The sequence below is a fragment of the Chrysochloris asiatica genome, unplaced genomic scaffold (assembly GCF_000296735.1).
Source record: "Chrysochloris asiatica unplaced genomic scaffold, ChrAsi1.0 scaffold00345, whole genome shotgun sequence".
NCBI lineage: Eukaryota > Metazoa > Chordata > Mammalia > Afrosoricida > Chrysochloridae > Chrysochloris > Chrysochloris asiatica.
This window is the reverse complement of record NW_006408863.1, coordinates 2,372,614-2,390,290: the sequence shown is the minus strand read 5'-3', so window position 1 is coordinate 2,390,290 and position 17,677 is coordinate 2,372,614. Positions and strand designations below refer to the sequence as shown.

Sequence of the window (17,677 nt, the reverse complement as noted above, 5' to 3'; positions counted from 1 at the left end):
ATGCGAGAGCTTATCCAGAGAAGCAGTGACACCAGAGATGGAGGCAGAGATGGGGACATGGAGAGAGGGAGCAGCTGAGGACTCTAGATTCATGGGATGAGAGGGACTAAGAGCTGGCAGCTAGGAGACAGACTTGCAGAATGTGCCCTTTCATGGTGTAAATTATTATATATGCCTGAGTGTTTAAAGAAAAAAAAGAGCTACAGTGAATAGAAATACTGTTAACTGATAGGACATGGAGGGGATTATAATCATTGTAATGAAACAAGGTGTATGACTTGTTGAATGTAAAACTGATGATCTGCTCTGTAAACTTTCACTCAATTCACAATAAAAACTTAAAAAAAAAAAAAAAGATAATACAAAAATGCTGCAACCATACATTGACAGAGAACTTCCAGAGGTTCAAACTGGATTCAGAAGAGGATGTGGAATGAGGACTATCATAGCTGCCATCAGATGGATCTTGGCTGAAAGCAGAGAACACCAGAAAGATTCATACTTAGTACACTCCATGTTCCAATTATTACTGGATGTCTACAGTTGTATCGACTCCACAGCATATTACCACCACCACAGCTGTATCTGCTCATTTTGAGTCGTGCCTCATCAGCAAATGACAATCCTGAAAGTTTATTCCATTTGTGTCACCACGGTCCATTCTACTTTGAGGAGGAAGCTCTTCTCAAGTCGTATTTTGAATGTTTCCCAACCTGGGAGCTCATTTTCCAGGACTACATCTGATAATATTCTGGTTCTATTCATAATGTTTTGATCTTCTAGCACTATAGCTGACAATGTTCCGCTGCTATTCATAAGGTTGCTGATGGCTAAAGATTCAGAAGTACTCCACCTCTCTATGCCTAGTCTACCTTAGTCGGGAGCTTAGCTGAAATCTCTTCACTACAGGTGATCCTGCTGGTATGAAAATCCCATTGGCATAGCTACCAACATCACAGGAAAACACTACAAGAATAAATAGACAAAATAAATGCAAATTTTGGAACAAAAACTTGCAATTAGAAATCTAGAACATTAATACCAAGATCTCAGAAATAGGCAATACATTGAAAGGATAAAGGAGTAGATGCAAAGCAATGGAAGCCCGAATTAGTGAGCTTGAAGATAAATCTCTCAGTCCTAATATGCTAGAAGAACAATCAGAAAAAAGAATGAAAAATTCAAAGAAAGCCTAAGAGTTGTGCGGGACACCATGAAGAGGACCAACTGACAGGCAAAACAGGAAGAGAGAAGCACAGAGAACACTGGCAAAGAAATGTTGGAAGAAAACGTCCCTAACACCACAAAAGACGAGAAGATAAGCATACAAGAAGTTGAACGAACCCCAAACAGGATTGATCCCAAAAGAAAATAACCAATATATATCATAATAAAACTCTCCATAGTCAAAGACAAGGAAAGAATCTTGAGAGCAGCTCAGGAAAAATGAAAAGTTACCTACAAAAGAGAACTAATAAGAGTAAGCTCTGATTTCTTCGCAGAAACCATGCAGGCAAGAAGGCAATGCAATGACATATACAAAATGCTGAAAGAAAAAGAGTCCCAACCAAGAATCATACACCCAACAGAGCTGTCCCTCAAATATGATTGTGACATTAGGACATTTCCTGAAAAACAATTAAAGGAATTGTAACAGACCAACTTTACATAAAATACTAAAAGGTGTTCTCTGGGCTGACAACAAATATAAGCAGGTAACAGCCTGAGATTACCATCCAGAGCTCAATCCAGATGGAGGAATTCAAGTAACTGAAGATAGGGAGCCAGAGACATAAATTTACAATGACGTCAATTACAAAGCAAAAAGAGGGAAGAGTGTAGATATAGAACTTCCAAAGGCAAGGAAGTCAAGTGGATTTCAAGATATAACAGACTGTTTTAAGAAGGGAAAAAATAATAAATTCCAGGGAAATCTCAAAGAAACATCACACCTGTACATCAAAATTTTTTTAAAAAAGAAGGGAAATCAGAAAGTTAGCATATATTAACACAACAGAACTGAAAATGAAATGTCACAAACAAAATACAGTCAGTACAGAAAAGTATGTGAAACAAAGAATCCAGCAACATCAGAAAAACAAGAAAACACACAAAAAAATGACAATATCTCATTAAATGAATTCACACTGGAAAAAACAAAAAACAAAACAACAATCAATTCATACCTATTGATAATTACACTGAATGCAAATGGATTAAATGTACCAGTCAAGAGACATGAAGGATAATGATGAATCTGAGAAACACCTCACAACATATTTGACCCTGGAGAACATTATGCTAAGTGAAATTTGTTGTTGTTGTTAGGTGCCATTGAGTCAGTACCAACTCATAGTGACCCCAATGTACAATAGAACAAAACATTGCCCGGTCCTAGGACAACCTCATGATTGTTGCCATACTCGAGCCCATTAATGCTGACACTTTGTCAGTCCATCTTGCTGGGGATCTTTCTCTTTTTCTCTGACCTTCCACTCTACCAAACATGAAATCCTTCTCCAGCGACTGGTCCTTCCTGACAATACGTCCCAAGTATGAGAGAGGAAGTTTGCCCATCCTTGCCTCTAAGGAGACTCTGGCTGTACTTCTTCCAACACAGATCTGTTGGTTCTTTTGGCAGCGCATGGTACTTTCAATATTCTCCTCCAACACCATAACTCAAATGCATCAGTTTTTCTGCGATTCCCTTATTCACTGTCCAGTTATCGAAAACACCAGGGCTTGGGTCAGGTGCACCTTTAGTCCTCAAGCTGACATCTCTGCTCTTCAACACTTTAAAAAGGTCTTGTGCAGCAGATTTGCCTAATACAATACGTCATCTGATCTCTTGACTGCTGCTTCCGCCAGTGTTGATAGTTGATCCAAGAAGAATGAAGTCCTTGACAACTTCAATTTTTTCTCCATTGATAAGAATGTTGTTTATTGGTCCAGTGGTGAGGATTTTTGTTTTCTTGTCATTGAGATGTAATCCATACTGTGCTCTTTGATCTTCATAAGTAAATATTTTAAGACTCTTCACTTTCGGCAAGAAGGTTGCATCATTTGCATATCACAGGTTGTTTATGAGTCTTCCTCTAATCCTGATACTACATTTTTCTTCATATAACTCAGCTTCTCGGATTATTTGCTCAGCACACAGGTTGAGTAAGTATGGTGAAAGAATACACTCCTGTCGTACACCTCTCTTAATTTTAAACCATTCAGTGTTCCCATGTTCTTTTCGAACAACTGCCTCTTGGTCCATGTACAGATTCCTCATGAGCACAATTAAGTGTTCTGGAAGACTCACAGATGTTTACAACTGTTTCTCTTCATTTTGAGTTGTGCCCTATCAGCAAATGAAGGTCCCATGGGCTTTTCTCCCACAGGCTTTACTCCATTTGGTCAACTCTACTTTGAGGAGGCAGCTCTTCCCCAGTCGCATTTTGAGTGCCTTCCAAATGCACTCATTTTCTGGCACTATATCTGACAGTGTTTCTCCGCTATTCATGAGGTTTTCAGTGACTAAATATTTGGAAGTAGTTCATCTCTCCTTCTTACTAGTCTGTCTTCTTCTGGAAGCTCATCTGAAACCTGTCCACTGTGGGTGACCCTAATATTATTTAAAATACCCATGACATAGCTTCCAGAATCACAGCAACTCATAAGCTACCACAGTACGACAAACTGACAGATGAGGTAGATTCAAAAAATTCATGGAAAAATTCCATTACCTTTAAATTCCACTTATTCTTGAACTTTTGAAGCCCCATAGTATATCTCAATATTAAAAGAACCAATCAAATTGTACAGTGGATGTGTAGGATAGCATATCCTATCATCAAAAATTGTTTTAGAAATAAAGAGAATACATATTGTGTAGGTAAGTTAACAATCTCTTTCCTTCATGGTGAAATTTTTCCACTAAAAAGGAATTACAGCCACATTTCTAGGTCTTCATCAAATTACCCCAGTTCCTTTCTTGACCTTCAATTCTATTTCTTGGAGAGTACAGTTAAGAGGCTTTGAAAAATGGAGGAACAATGTGTCCACGCAGTATTTAAGGTAGTAATGGCACAAGGCCTAATCAGTTAATTTAAAAAAGTCCATTTTCTGACTTTTACCTGCGGTTCCTATTGTGATACAAAATCTTCATTTCGAAGGCTTTGGCCCTCTGTGCAACCTTATAGCCAATAGTGCCCATGCCGATGATTCCCAGAGTGGCCCCTGTCACTTCTTCACCCATCCAATTCAAAGACATGGTCGTCATATCTGCTGCATGAGCCAACTGATGACCTAAAATGTACAAGGTAGAAGTGAGCCATGGAAATGACACCAACAGCAACCCCACAATCTTCACTTGGATTTCCTGACAGAGTGACCATTACAGAATGCCCACTGTGGACCACAGGCATGCATGCTTTTCTACATGGCAGGAAACAAAAGTTCTAGAAGACATGAATAATGGGGTAATCTGAATGGATAAAGGAGGGGGGAAATGTTTAGGTGTTTGACCGTCTTATGGATATTGGTTTCCTCTGCCTACTACTGTCAAATAGACCTTTAAGTGTGACAGAAATGAATATTGGGAATTATGATTATAGAAAGCATATAAGCCTATCTTCAGCCTATCATTGATTGGATTTGCCATAAGGGGAACTAGAATTTGCCCACAAAAATTGGCTTCTTGTTAAGCTTTTGTAGCATATGGGGCCTTAGGTGGAATCCTGAGTCCCACCCAGAACCTTCTGATTTAGGACATTCCCATTTGAAAAGACATACAGACAGAAGAATATAATCGAAAGAAAGACCTACAGAAAAAAAGCGGACTGTTTGGCTGTTAGAATATCAAGCAAGCTGTTTGCTTTGGAGGCATCAAGGCAAGAAAAGTCAGCCCATCAGGAAAAATTCCCTTCTAGACTGAAACTCAAAGGGAACCTGCAGGCACTCTGGTATACTTGCGGGAAATGCAACAATGAAGACATGGCCTGAGTGTGACTATGTTTCATTGACATCTGTTGACATCAAGATGAGAGAGAGAAGAGAAAGTTCTGGCTAGTCTGGAGTTTAGAAGATGTGTGAACTCACAAGTTCATGGGCACTGACGTAGCTACTAGGGGACAGAGCTGAAAGTGAAGCGGCCAGGTGGTCTGAAGTGTAGCGAGGCATGTGTGAACTCCCAAACTTGCAACTAGTACCCATTTGACCTAGTTTGGCTGGCTAGTTGAACTAGAACCAAGGACGATAAAGATGCTTGAGACTGTGAGCAAGTATAAATTGCTACAATTTGATGAACTGGATCTTTATTTATGGATGCAGTTGCTCAAAATTCCAATCAGAATGGAAGGATTCTTCATATCAAGAAACAAGCTTGTTTACTGATATTCACTAGGTTGATAGTGATGGGAATGTAGACATTGGCTATTAAAAATGGGGCACATCATCACCACCACCACCATAAAGACATGAAGTGGCTGGCTTCAAGCTTTCATGAGTGTGCTCACTTTCAGAACAAGGGGGGTAAAGTAGAATCCCCACTGAATTGTTTTCCCCTGGTGAAAGGGGACAGGGGATGATGGCAATAGGATTTTATGTTCAATTGTGAATAATTCTTAGCAGGATTAATTGTGATAGTCACAACTGTAACAGTGTAAGGTATGTAACTAAAAGGGTGGTGTAGCTAATCTTTCATTTCAGGAAGAGAAGATCCCAGGGCTAGCAAGAGCACGAGTGGAGTGTGAGATCCTAGCTAGAAAAGCAGTGTGAGCGGCTGCAGACTGCAGGCCCCAGGCCCAGGGACTGAGTCAGGCTGTGTGCCTGAGGGCAGGAGGTTGGCTGGCAGAATATGCCTTTAGGGCACTGAAATGAAGACAGAGTTTTTGTTATGTAGGTGTGCATCAAATATTTTTGCTTTGTTCATTTGTAAAATATAAGATGTAAACTAGAAGCCATAGGAAGTAGGCTAACTACTGCAGAGAGGGGATTGTAATCATTGAGATGAAAAACAAAGACACGTACAATTTGTTGACTGTCAAGGTAGTGATCTTGTCTGTTAACCTTCATTCAGTTCATAACAAAAAGTTAAAATAAATAAATAAAATAAACAACAAAAGACATGAATAATGGGAATAAATGGCAATTTACTCATAATGACACCAGAGCCTGTGGTAGAATGTTTAAAAATAGCAAATTCTTTCACATTAAGGAAGACTTTTGGGTTGAAAGGAGTTGTTTTGTGTGTTTTAACCAGTAGCTAAAAATAGGAAGAACCTAGTTCTTACTTCATTTTTCTTCAACCCCTTCATAACAAAGTCTTCATCTGGAGGATATGGGAGAAGCTTTTCATTACTATGTGATCATTCCGCAGTCCAATCCCGAGACGTGTCTGTATAGGAATGGCTGGGATTCTACTTCCTCACTTGTAGTTCATGAGCCCAGGGTAGCATGCCTGACATGGTAACGGGTGACCCCTCAGGGCATTTCCCAGCACTCATGTGTCAGTGTGTCCTAGAGGCTGGAAGCCATGTCACCAGTATTGAAAATACCAGCAGGGTCACCAATGGTGAGCAGGTTTCAGCTGCGTTTACAGACTAGGAAGAAGGAAAAAGCAGTCCACGTCTAAAAATTAGCCACTTAAAATGTTATGAATATTAGCAAAATATTGTCTGATATTGTGCCAGTGGATGAGCCCCTCAGGTTGGAATGTATTCTAACTATGCCTGGGGAAGGAGTTGCCTCCTCAGAGACAAGGATGGAGTCAAGCTTTGGGGACATTCATTTGTTGATATAGCTTGACTCAAGAACAAGTAACCGTAAACATCTATAAATCGTCAGAATATATGAAGAATGAATCTAGAAGTCATCAAAACTTAAATGGGACACATAAAGGTTGAAACTGGTGACATGAACTGGACTGGTATTGGCCAGTTTGAATCAATTATATGGTTTACTAGGCTAGGAATGGAGTCCTGGTGTGGCGCTGTGGGTTATTGCGCTGGACTGCAAGGTCGGCGATTCAAACTCACCAGCTGCTTCCTGGAAACGTTATTCAGGGTTGCTATAAATCAGAACTGACTCAAAAGCAGTGAACTACAACATGCTAGGAATGGCAGAATGAAGAGGAAGGGCATCACGTCATCATTAAAAAGAGCACTTCAAGATCTAGCCTGAATTACAAAGCTGTCATTGACAGGCTAACATCCATGTGCCTACAAGAAAGACCAGTTCATACAACATCACTGAAATTTACACACAAATTACTAAAGTGAGAGATGAAGACCTGGAAGGTTTTTGCCAACTTTAGCAGTCTGAAATTGATCAAACATGCAATCAAATGCATTGCTAGTTATCTTTTATTTGAATGTGAAAGTTAGAAACAAAGAAGGATCAGCCGTTGGAAAATACGACCTTGGTGACAGAAATGACAGTGGAGGTCGCAGGATAGAATTTTGCAAGACCAACTTATTCACTGAAAATACCAGAGGCGGTGACTATACAAGTGGACCTCACCAGGTGGAACACACATGCATCAAAGGAACTCTATGTGTGGAAGGAGACAATGGAGAAGCTCAATATCATCAGTCAGAACAAGGCCAGGGCTCTACAGCGGAACAAATCATCTATTGCTCATATGCAAATTCAGGTGGGAAATGAAGAAAATTAAAACAAGTCCTCAAAACCAAAATACAACTAAGATTTTATGTCAACTTGGCTGACTTGGCAGTCAGATTTTCAATGGTTTGGCAGTGAAGATACAGCAACCTCCCATGAGGAGACTTACTATAATGCTGTGATCTGATGTGGTTATTTCTGATCCGATGTAATTATTCTGTGTGCTGAAAATCCTCATTTCTATGATGTTAGTGAAACCACACGCAATCTACAGGGCTAGGCTGTATCTTGACTCAATCATTTTAGAGATATAAAAGGAGAAGTGAGCAAAGAAAGAAGGACTTATTACAAGGAAAAAAGACATTTTCCTATCTGATATGTGAGTAAAATTTCATAATCAGACTCTTGGGTAATAAAGGGATGTGATTGGGTTTATCAAGCTTGGACACTAATGCAGGCTACAAACTATCAAGAGAGGCTCCAATTCCCAAGTGTAGGAAAGTCAGACAAAACTGTAGCTTAAAGATATCCACATATTTTAAAAATACCTTTTTCTTTCTTCTTCTGAATTTTTAAATTATCTCATGAAATATTTGTCAGTAAATTTCTTTGGCAAATCAACCTCTTGAATGGACATTTTACGTTCCACGAGTCTCCGGGCAGAAGCCAGTAGTAAGGCCATTCCCATGTCTGCTGTGGGGTTTGATACGTCCTTTGGTGTGTTGGCCACTTTCACACCAAAGCGAGCAATGAGCTTCAGGTCCAGGTGATCTAAACCCACTCCTCCATTGGCGATAATCTTCAAGGAGGGCAGGGTCTGTAGGAGTTCCTGGTCAATAACGGGCTGTCCTGCCCAAACGTAGACAGCCTGGATCTTTGGGCTGAATTTTGTTTTATTTTCCAAAAATTCCTGCATGGTAATGAGATTAAAGTGTTTCTGCAGGTCTGCAACATGGTCCTTACACACGCTTCTTGGTCCTTCAAATCCAGACACCAAAACCGCAGGTAGCTCTTGATCTCCCATGACCTACAGAATGAGATTTGCACAAGACAGGGCTTCAAACCAGTTCATTCTGGATGGATTCCTTGCTGAAAATTTGCATTTCCATCCCTCATCCACTGAATCATAAGCTAGAGTTTAACAAGATTTCCAGGTGATTCTTATTTTTCAATGTACTATATACATAAGAATCACCAGAAAGTCTTTTTAAATGCAGATTCGGATTCATTACATCTAAGGTGGAAATGCAAATTCTCAGCAGGGGGTTGAACTGGACCGAACCAGTCTGAAATCCTGCTTTAAGAGAACAGCCCACAGGAGTAACTTCTGCTACTCCTCAGATTTCTTAAATCACAAGACTGGCTTTCATTTTTATTTAGTTTATCAATTCCCAGGAAACCCGAAAGGCAGTAAGCCCAACACTCTGACTCAACAAAGTCCCTTTCCATCTTGCCCACTTCCCTCTGTCTAGTGACTCTGGTATTCAGGCCTCTCTTGGAGTGTGGGATGAACTCTTTGAATTACTTCAAAGGAGAATTCGGCAGAAGGTCTGGGAATCATTCTGAGATTTAGTCATGAAAGACTGCTTTTGTCTTGGGGGTGGTAACCCGCTGCCATGCTGTGAGGCAGCCTTCTGGAAAGGCCCATGAGCCCTGGCTGCTCCAATGCTGAGGGAGCAAGTGGAGTAGCAGTACTGATGCGCTTCTCCGTTATTGGTCACGTTCTTTTGTGAACAGAACTCAGACCTCGGTCTGTCTCCAGTCACAGACCAGGAGCATAAGACAGGAAGTCAGCTCTGCTATCAACATCACTGTCCTGGTTGCTGCTGCTCCTTACTGTGTGGTCTATGGTGTGGCAGCTTTTCTCACTTCGGATCCCTTATCAGCACTGCCCTGGACATCCATAAGTCCTCCAACAGTGTCTTAAAGGCACTGTGGGCTTAGTTCCTCTTTCAGTCGTTGCTCATTATCCACTTCCACGATTGAGGCAACCGTTAGAGCAGCACTCCATTTCCTGGGACCAAACTCTGTCTTAGTTATCAGGTGCTGCTATAACAGAAAAAAATTGCTAAACCACTGAGAATGCAGGCCCAGCGAAGTGGACACAATGCCTTAAATACTAGAGCATCTTTACTCATAGTGTTATATTTGGTAAGGCCCATCAAGTCAGTTACAACTCGTAGCTAACTTGTATAGGGTTACCCAGGAGTGGCTGGTAGATTTGAACTGCTAATCTTGCAGTTAGCTGTTAAGTACTTATCCTATGGCACCACAGTAGAAAAATGTAAATCAAAACCACATGCGATGTCCTGGTGTGGCGCTCGCTGTGGGTTAATGCACCAGACTACAAAGCCCTTTGAACTGCAAGGTCAGGACTTCAAGCTCACCAGCTGCTTCTTGTAAACCCTTTACAGGATCCCTATGGGTCAGAATCGACTGGACGGCACTTCACAACCACCACCACCGCCACCAAGGAGCTCTGGTAGCACAGTGGTTACGAATCGGGCTGTGAACCTTAAGGTCAGCAGTTTGAAACTATCAGCTGCTCCGCAGGAGAAAGATGAGGCTTTCTGCTCCTGTAAAGATTTACAGCCTCGAAAATCTTGTATAGGGTCGCTATAGGTCAGAACCGACTCCACGGGGCGCATCACAACAAAAACAACCAATCACCCAACCCCAAACCCAGCCCATTGCCAGCGAGTCAACTTACACTGCCATCAATCCTAACCAGGGCTTCCAAGGCTGTGAATCTTTCCGGGAGCAGCTCACCTTTCCTCTGCAGACTATCAGGTTTGCACTGCTGTACTGCTAACCACAAAGGCAGCAGTTCAAACCCACCAGCTGCTCTTCACAAACCCTACACAGGGTTGCCACGAGTTGGAACTGACTCCATGTTACTTAACAGCAACATGAGCAGCCGCGGCTGGAACTGAGGTGGCCTTGGCAGAGCCAGAACGAATGATTTCATGGACTTTATATGGCTGGCAGACCAGACATTTCCCACCCTTGCTATACAAGGTGGCTGAGTGGAACCCACTGGATGGCACTTACCAACCACCTTGCAGTTAGTCCAGTGCTTATCCTACAGTGCCCCAGGGCACTTTTTTTTTGCTATTTCTTTTTTTAAAATGTTTTATTGTGGATTATATGAGAGTTTACATGAGAGAACTTTACTTTTACATTCATTCTATTGTATATCGTTTCATTGCCATGGTTCCAATCTCCTCCATGCACCATCAATCGACCAAAAGGTATACCCTACAAACCCACCACCTGCACTTCCTCCCCGCCCCCCCCCCATCCAAAGTCCCCAGCCGCTTCATCACTCCACGTCATTGTCTCTGCCTCTATCTCTATCTCGCGCCTCACTGCTTCTCTGGGTGGGGTCCCGCTCTGGGCTCTTCTCCATTGATGGTCTTAGAGACCTCCGCTCCTAGACTGGAGAGTTAACCACTCCCTTCCTTGCTACAAAGCGTCAACCCTCACAATCAGTCCTGATAACAATTATTCACTATTGTATCACAAGTGACCCTTCTGCATTTCATTGCATCAGCTCCTCCTAGACAGATTGGATAGTACTCACTGGAGATTCTGCCTTCCTCCATGCCCCCTAGCTCTAGGTTCCCCAGGGCACCTTTTAATCAGGTAACCCCCCCCCCCCGTGTCTGTTAAATATCTATGCCTTTGACTCCGCTGCGTGTCTTTTAACTCACGAAGAGCTTCTAAGTTTAGTTCCTCCTTCAACTGTATAAGAAGGCTGCCTTTCCATCGGCGCAGTCAGCTTTACGGACCCTCCACTTTACCAAGCAGGATGTTTCTCCAAGGACTGGTCCCTCGTGATAATGAGTCCAAAGTATGAGAGGCCAAGTCTGGCCGGCCTGGCTTCTAAGGGGCACTCGAGTTGTAATTCCTCCGACACAGATCTGTTTGTTCGGGGGCAGTCTATACCTTCGTAACTCAAATGCATCAATTCTTCTACATTCTTCCTTGTTAACTGTCCAACTTTCACATGCATCTAAGGTTACTGAAAATACTATGGCTCGCCTATACACAAATAAATACTTAAAACGAGGAAAGCTTATTCCAGCAACTTTACGTATTGTGGTTGCTGCGTGCCGTCAAGTCAGTTCCGGCTCACAGCGATCCTGCATTGGATTTCTGAGGAGTGGCTGGTGGGTTTGACCCATCAACCTCGTGGTTCGAAGTCCAGTGCTTACCCTACAGCACCACACCAGGAGTCCACACCAGGACTGTTGTTAAGTGCCGCGGAGTCGGTACTGACTCCGAGTCCGCTCCGACCCATAGCGACCGAGGGGCAGCTGGTGAGCGGTCCCCCCAGGACTGCAGGGCATCGGTCTTTTGAGTTGGCCACTGGGCTCGGAAGGGCCTTGGCTGTCAGATTCCAGTTACCTCACCTCGACACCAAGAGTAAGTCAAGTATTCGTCACTCAACCCTGGCCACCTAGGTTTGGGTGATCTCCGATAGGATTTGTGCCAGTGAGTTGGTATGACAGCAAAGTCCAGGAAAGGCCTGCTTTTTATCAACTACGTTGATGCTTGTCAGGCTTACCAAACACTAAACTCCTACTGGAGGATCTGGCTGCCCAGCGGCATTCCCCGGAAGGAAGTCGGAGTGCGCCGCCGCCGTCGCGCACACTCACGTATGCACGTATGGAGCACGCACGCATTGCGTCAACGCGTACCCACGCCGGGAGTAACTGAGGCCCGCGGCGCCTGGTACTGGACTTGGAGTCCTGCGCGGGAGGCCGTCCGGCTGCCGGGAGGTGAGTGTGTACGTGCGGGGGGCGTGGGGCAGGAGAGAAGGGGCCGGGAGTGCAGGGGAGGCCTGCGGGGATTGACGAGAGCCGGGGGCGAGCTGGGGGCCCGACGGGAGGAGGACGCGGCCCTCTGTGGCGGGGGAGGACAGTGACCTGGGGAAAGGCGGGGTGGGGTGGGGTGCTGAGGCTAGGATGGGGAACGTGGACGGCTGGAGGAGACCTGAGGGAGATATGGGTGAGGAGGATTTGCGGGGACAGGGACGGAGAACGGAAGGAGGACGGAGAGGAGGGGGTGCCATCTCAGTCCGAAGGAGGCTGCCCAGGCCCCAGCGGTGAAGACTGACTGGCCACTGTCTGTCTCAGATCCCGTCACGTTTCAAGATGTCGTACATGCTCCCGCATCTCCACAACGGCTGGCAGGTGGACCAGGCCATCCTTTCGGAAGAGGACCGCGTGGTCGTCATTCGCTTTGGACACGATTGGGACCCTACGTGTATGAAAATGGATGAAGTACTCTACAGCATAGCTGAAAAGGTCCATTTCCTTAGGGGGATTGCTGGTGGGCGCCTGGCAGTGAAACGGAAAAGGGAGGTGCCAGGCCGGGTCCTGTGCTCTGTGAGGAAACAGTAGACGGCTTGGGCCTCATAGTGTGATTCTTGCATGTGTGTGCTCCCCGAAATTGGACACAGTAGTTGGGATCTTTGTCTGGGGGACGTTTCCATAGAGTTCTCAACATTCCCAGAGGTCATTTCTGTTGCTAGGGTGGTGTTCAGAATTCACACCTGCGTCGCAGTGAGAACGCCCGTTTGCAGACTTGGCATGATGCTGTAGGGTCAGCACTGGGCTGCAGACTTTAAGGTCAGCAGTTAAACCAGCAGCTGCTCCGGGGATACTCCAGACAGACAGGGTCGTTCTGAGTCAGAACCGACTCCATGGCACTCAACAACAGCCACTGAGTTGGCAAGGGCATTGGAACTTCCTGGGGATAATTTAGAAAGGATGGTCATGTTTTGTTCCCTGTTTATTTATAAAACAGAACATTTATGTAGTAAATCTTTTTCTCTTTTACTGTTTTGTTTTGTTCCATTTTTTCCCCTTTATTACACCAAGTTCTCTTTAAGCACTTGATTTGAAGTTAGGAGTAATTTAAATGTAAGTAACATTAGGAAAAAGGGTTTGACGTTAGCGTCCTGGGCAGTCTGCGGCACCTGTTTGCTGACAATAAGAGTATAGTTGTCGGGTCCTTTCATATAACCTGAGAAAACTGCTTTTTCTATCACTTCCTGATTTGTAAAGTTAAAGCAGTAAGGCCCAAAACAGTGTTAAGGTAGTAACAAAATATTAGAGTCAGGATATGGTTCTATAGGATAAGAACTGGACTGCTAACTAGAGATGGGTGGCTCAAGGCCTCCAGCTGCTCCTTGGCTGCTGTGAATCAGAACTGACTTGATGGCACTTAACAACAACACTAAACTATTAATGATCCATAATGAATTTAAGAGGTCATTCATTTGAATAGAGAGAAAAAGTAATATAAACATTTTGTAAAAAGTAATCGAAACATTGAAGTAATATTTTCTTTGTTGGGGATAGGAAATTTAGGCTTGATTAAAAGAACCCCTTTGAGTAAATAGTAACAACTACATGTGTTATACGGAAAAGGAAAAATGATTTCTAATGTTTGCTATCTTCCTTGTAGTAGGGAAAGGTACCCTAGTGGCACAGTGGATTCAGTTTGGGGCTGCTCGCTGAAAAGTCAGCTGTTTGAATCCCCAGCCACTCGTTGGGAGAACGATGAGGCAGTCAATTTCCATAAAGATTCACAAGCTTGGAAACTCTGTGGAGCAGTTCTGCCCTGCAGAGCTAACTCAGCAAGCGATGCATTTTACTTAGTAGGAAGGGCATCATGAGAGAGCGGTGGTGGCTTTATGAATTCAAGGACTGTTCTTATATTTTGGAGTCTGTACTGCAAAGTTGTTTGAACCACAAGGTCGGTGGTTCAAGCTCACCAGCTGCTCCTCTGTAATCCTATACAGGGTTACTATGGGTCAGAACCAACTCAATCGCACTTAACAACAACAGCAGCATTCTTACATTTTAGTAGTGCTTATTAAAATGTGACTCAGATTCAGATTCCGTAGATGTGTGGTGGGGATCCAAGAAACTGCTTTGTAAAGTAGCAGGGAATTGTGAGGAGCTTGACGCAATGTCAGTGGAGATAAGAACAGAGCGGAGTTTAGCCTGTCCGCCATCTCCCAGCCTCTTCCTCTCAGACACCAGGTTACTAGGGAGCTTAGTAGAAACCCGGGGGATTCAGGAGACTAGCAGTTCTCTCACCAGTAGGGACCCTCCCAACTGGGGTCAGAAAGCTAATGAGTGAGACGGATGGTGCCAAGAAACTTGCTTAAGCTAGCATGAGTAAAGGTAAATACTGCTGTACTTCAGTGTAAAATTCACTAAAAGCAGTTTTTGCATAAGCAAACCATTACTGTATTGACTGAAATAATTTAGGGTATGTATGGTGGAACTTTTCACTGTTCTACCTTGCAGGTGACGGCATAAACATCGAGGGATGCCCAGATCCCCTGCCATCAATTGCGAGGCTAGGATGGATAGAGAGGGTCATGGTTCTCCAGGTCTAAGCAAAACTCAGCATGAATGCTGTTAGCTAGCAAACAGACTTTATGTGTCTTCATGTAAGTTGTAGGGACTTACACCAGACTAGTCTCTGCTTTTCTAATTCCTTTACTTTAGTCTCTAGTCTGAATCCTGTGTTCCTATGCTCTTTATGTGGTTTTGAACCTAGTGACAAAGGACAATTTGACTTGGTTCACTTTCAGTAATTTTCTTTTGTCTTTTTAATTACTGTCTTTTGCTTGCCCCAAATTTGGGTTTCTTTTCAATCAACCTTTACTCTTAAAGTATAGTTGTTCAAATTGCAAACTTGAAATACATTCAAAGACTATTAATGTTTTATTTTCTTCTTTTAGTGTAAGGGCAAAATTTTAATTTGTAATTCTGGAAGCCCTTTATGGGGAAGCACAGTGGGAATTTTGAAATTTAAGGTTGTAGTATAAAGAACAATATAACACTTTATTTAAAAATCTCCCTCTGCAGAAATGACAGATAGTGAGGGATCGTCCTCATCATGTAAGGAGCCCTGTTTGGATATCACAGCTGTTTTAAAGTGAGTAAAAGTTGCAAATGTGGAGGCTGGACTTGACTATACTCTTTCTCCTCTATGTGGTGTATTGACTTGCTGCTTATAGAAGGCTCACCCCCATTCAAGCTGGAGTATACAGAAGGCAGGAAGTTAGCCTAAAGTTACAGGAGATATGTTCCAGACTTTACAGATCTCTGTGGCTTGCTTATTTATAAGTATGGACAACTTATTGGGTGGAATGATAATATAAGTTTCCTGTTTAGCATCTGATTTTATACACAGCTTTGAAAAGAGATTATGTAATGTACAGTTCAGCTTTTTTTCCATTTTGGAGGAGCATAGTTTGGAACAAGTAATGCTTTTGGGTTCACTGTTACTTAATCCCAGATAAATAAAAATAATTGGGACATTTCATTTAAGTCCAAACAAATGGATCTTAAAATATCTGAAATCTCAGTGATATATCAGTGGCTCATGATCATGCAATCTAATAGAATGTGTATGAGGTAGATCTGTTTTTGAAATGTTTTAAGACTGATAATAGTGATTCATCTGAAGTATCACATTACCAATCAGTTAGCCCAGTGGAAGCTGATGCTCCAATAAGGAGTCTTTATCATGAGCAAATAGTGTACATATTTTTGTGGTTTGATATGGATTTGTGATTCTGAATATAAACAGCTTTGCAAATAGAGACTCCAGTTATACTCTGTCACTCACTAGCGGTGTAATCGTAATACATTGTGTCTGTGCCTCATTTTACTCATCTCTAGAAAGGGCCCTAACTTCAGGGTTGTCATGAGGACTAAATGAGTTCTCACGGAGAAAGTAGTATATTCATTGTTGAATGTAAAACTGATGATCTGCCCTGTAAACTTTTATTCAATTCACAATCAAAACCTTAAAAAAAAAGAAAAGAAAGGCTATAGCCTTATCAGTAATGTTAGGCCTGTATTACCAGTATGGATGTGTCAAAGTTGAGTTCTGTTCTCTAGGGATTTCAGTAGCTGATTTTTCAGAAGTAGCTCACCAGGCCTTCCTTCTAAGACTTCTCGGGGTTGAGCCTCCCTCCCTTTTGGTTAGCGACCTCGCATTGAAGTTTGCACCAGTCATGGGCTCCATTATTATCATTAACTGCCCTCAAATGACAAAATTGTTGAGAGTTTTTATGAGTAATTAGGGCTCGAAGTTGTTTTAGAAAATACTGTTCGTCCCTGCACTAAGACTTAGGACAAGGTTTCCTTTGTAAATCAAATGACGTAAGTTGAAGACTATTTTCTTCTCATTATAATTGCCTTATATTAGTATCTGTACAGATGTGCTCTATGGACATGTGTGAGTGAACATCTAAGAATGATATAACATCAGCAAATTATATCTTGTAACATTGTATATTGTACGTATTACTAAGGATAAGGTGCTTAAAAACAACAGCATAGTCCTGAATGCAGCTTTATTGGTTAGTGGGGGTCATCATGACTTGACTGTCGGAAGGTGGAGGCCACCAGTAAATTTATCACTCAGTTTTGTGATGGCTTTGAAGTGAATTACCTAAGAGTGTAAAAAGACAAGGAGTCTTCAAACAGTGTGTGGGGAAATTCCATTATCTGTTTGCTTTTTCCTTTTCAAAAAAGAATATTTTCCTTTACTTTTGGTAGCAGTATATCCAACCAGATGCACATCCGTTTATACTTTCGACATGAACAGTTGAGTATTGTGGGTTACGTCTGTCATCTGTGTCACCATTTTAACCACCCTTATCTTTTCATTCCATTTTTCCACAAACTTTTTGAAGTCCCCTTGTAGATAGTAGACTGATTACCCGAACTTTATGAAAAATACATTTCTGTGAATTCTTAGCTAGTTGTAGCGTTCCTCACAAAGCTATGTAACAGTAAGTTGGCATTGTGTGCTAGATTTTGGTCTAAGTGTTGTGTGTGTTACTTAGTTGTATCTTGAAGATAAATTTAGTGGAATGCAGAGGACTGGTGAAGCATTTCATCACTGACTCACCTGGAGAAAACTGAAACATGCTTATCGAACTTGTAGGTGGCAGGACTGCCAAGAGTATTTCATATTATAGATCAAAAGAAAAAAGTTCATGGGAAAATTCCATTATATTTTA

The 17,677-nt window shown here is 42.5% G+C and overlaps 2 protein-coding genes across 2 annotated transcripts in view; one reads left to right on the top strand and one right to left on the bottom strand.

Annotated features, from left to right (window-relative positions):
• LOC102818365 (glyoxylate reductase/hydroxypyruvate reductase-like) overlaps nt 1-8,635 on the bottom strand; it is a 61,533-nt gene extending 52,898 nt beyond the window's left edge. Inside the window, exons 1-2 of the mRNA XM_006875899.1 lie at nt 8,254-8,635; nt 4,125-4,296 (exon numbers count right to left, since the gene is read on the bottom strand). Coding sequence (XP_006875961.1) covers nt 4,125-4,296; nt 8,254-8,635 — 554 coding nt within the window. The remainder of the gene's footprint in view (nt 1-4,124; nt 4,297-8,253) is intronic.
• Nucleotides 8,636-12,770: 4,135 nt separating this feature from the next.
• TXNL4A (thioredoxin-like 4A) overlaps nt 12,771-17,677 on the top strand; it is a 14,776-nt gene continuing 9,869 nt past the window's right edge. The window contains exon 1 of the mRNA XM_006875893.1: nt 12,771-12,923. Coding sequence (XP_006875955.1) covers nt 12,771-12,923 — 153 coding nt within the window. The remainder of the gene's footprint in view (nt 12,924-17,677) is intronic.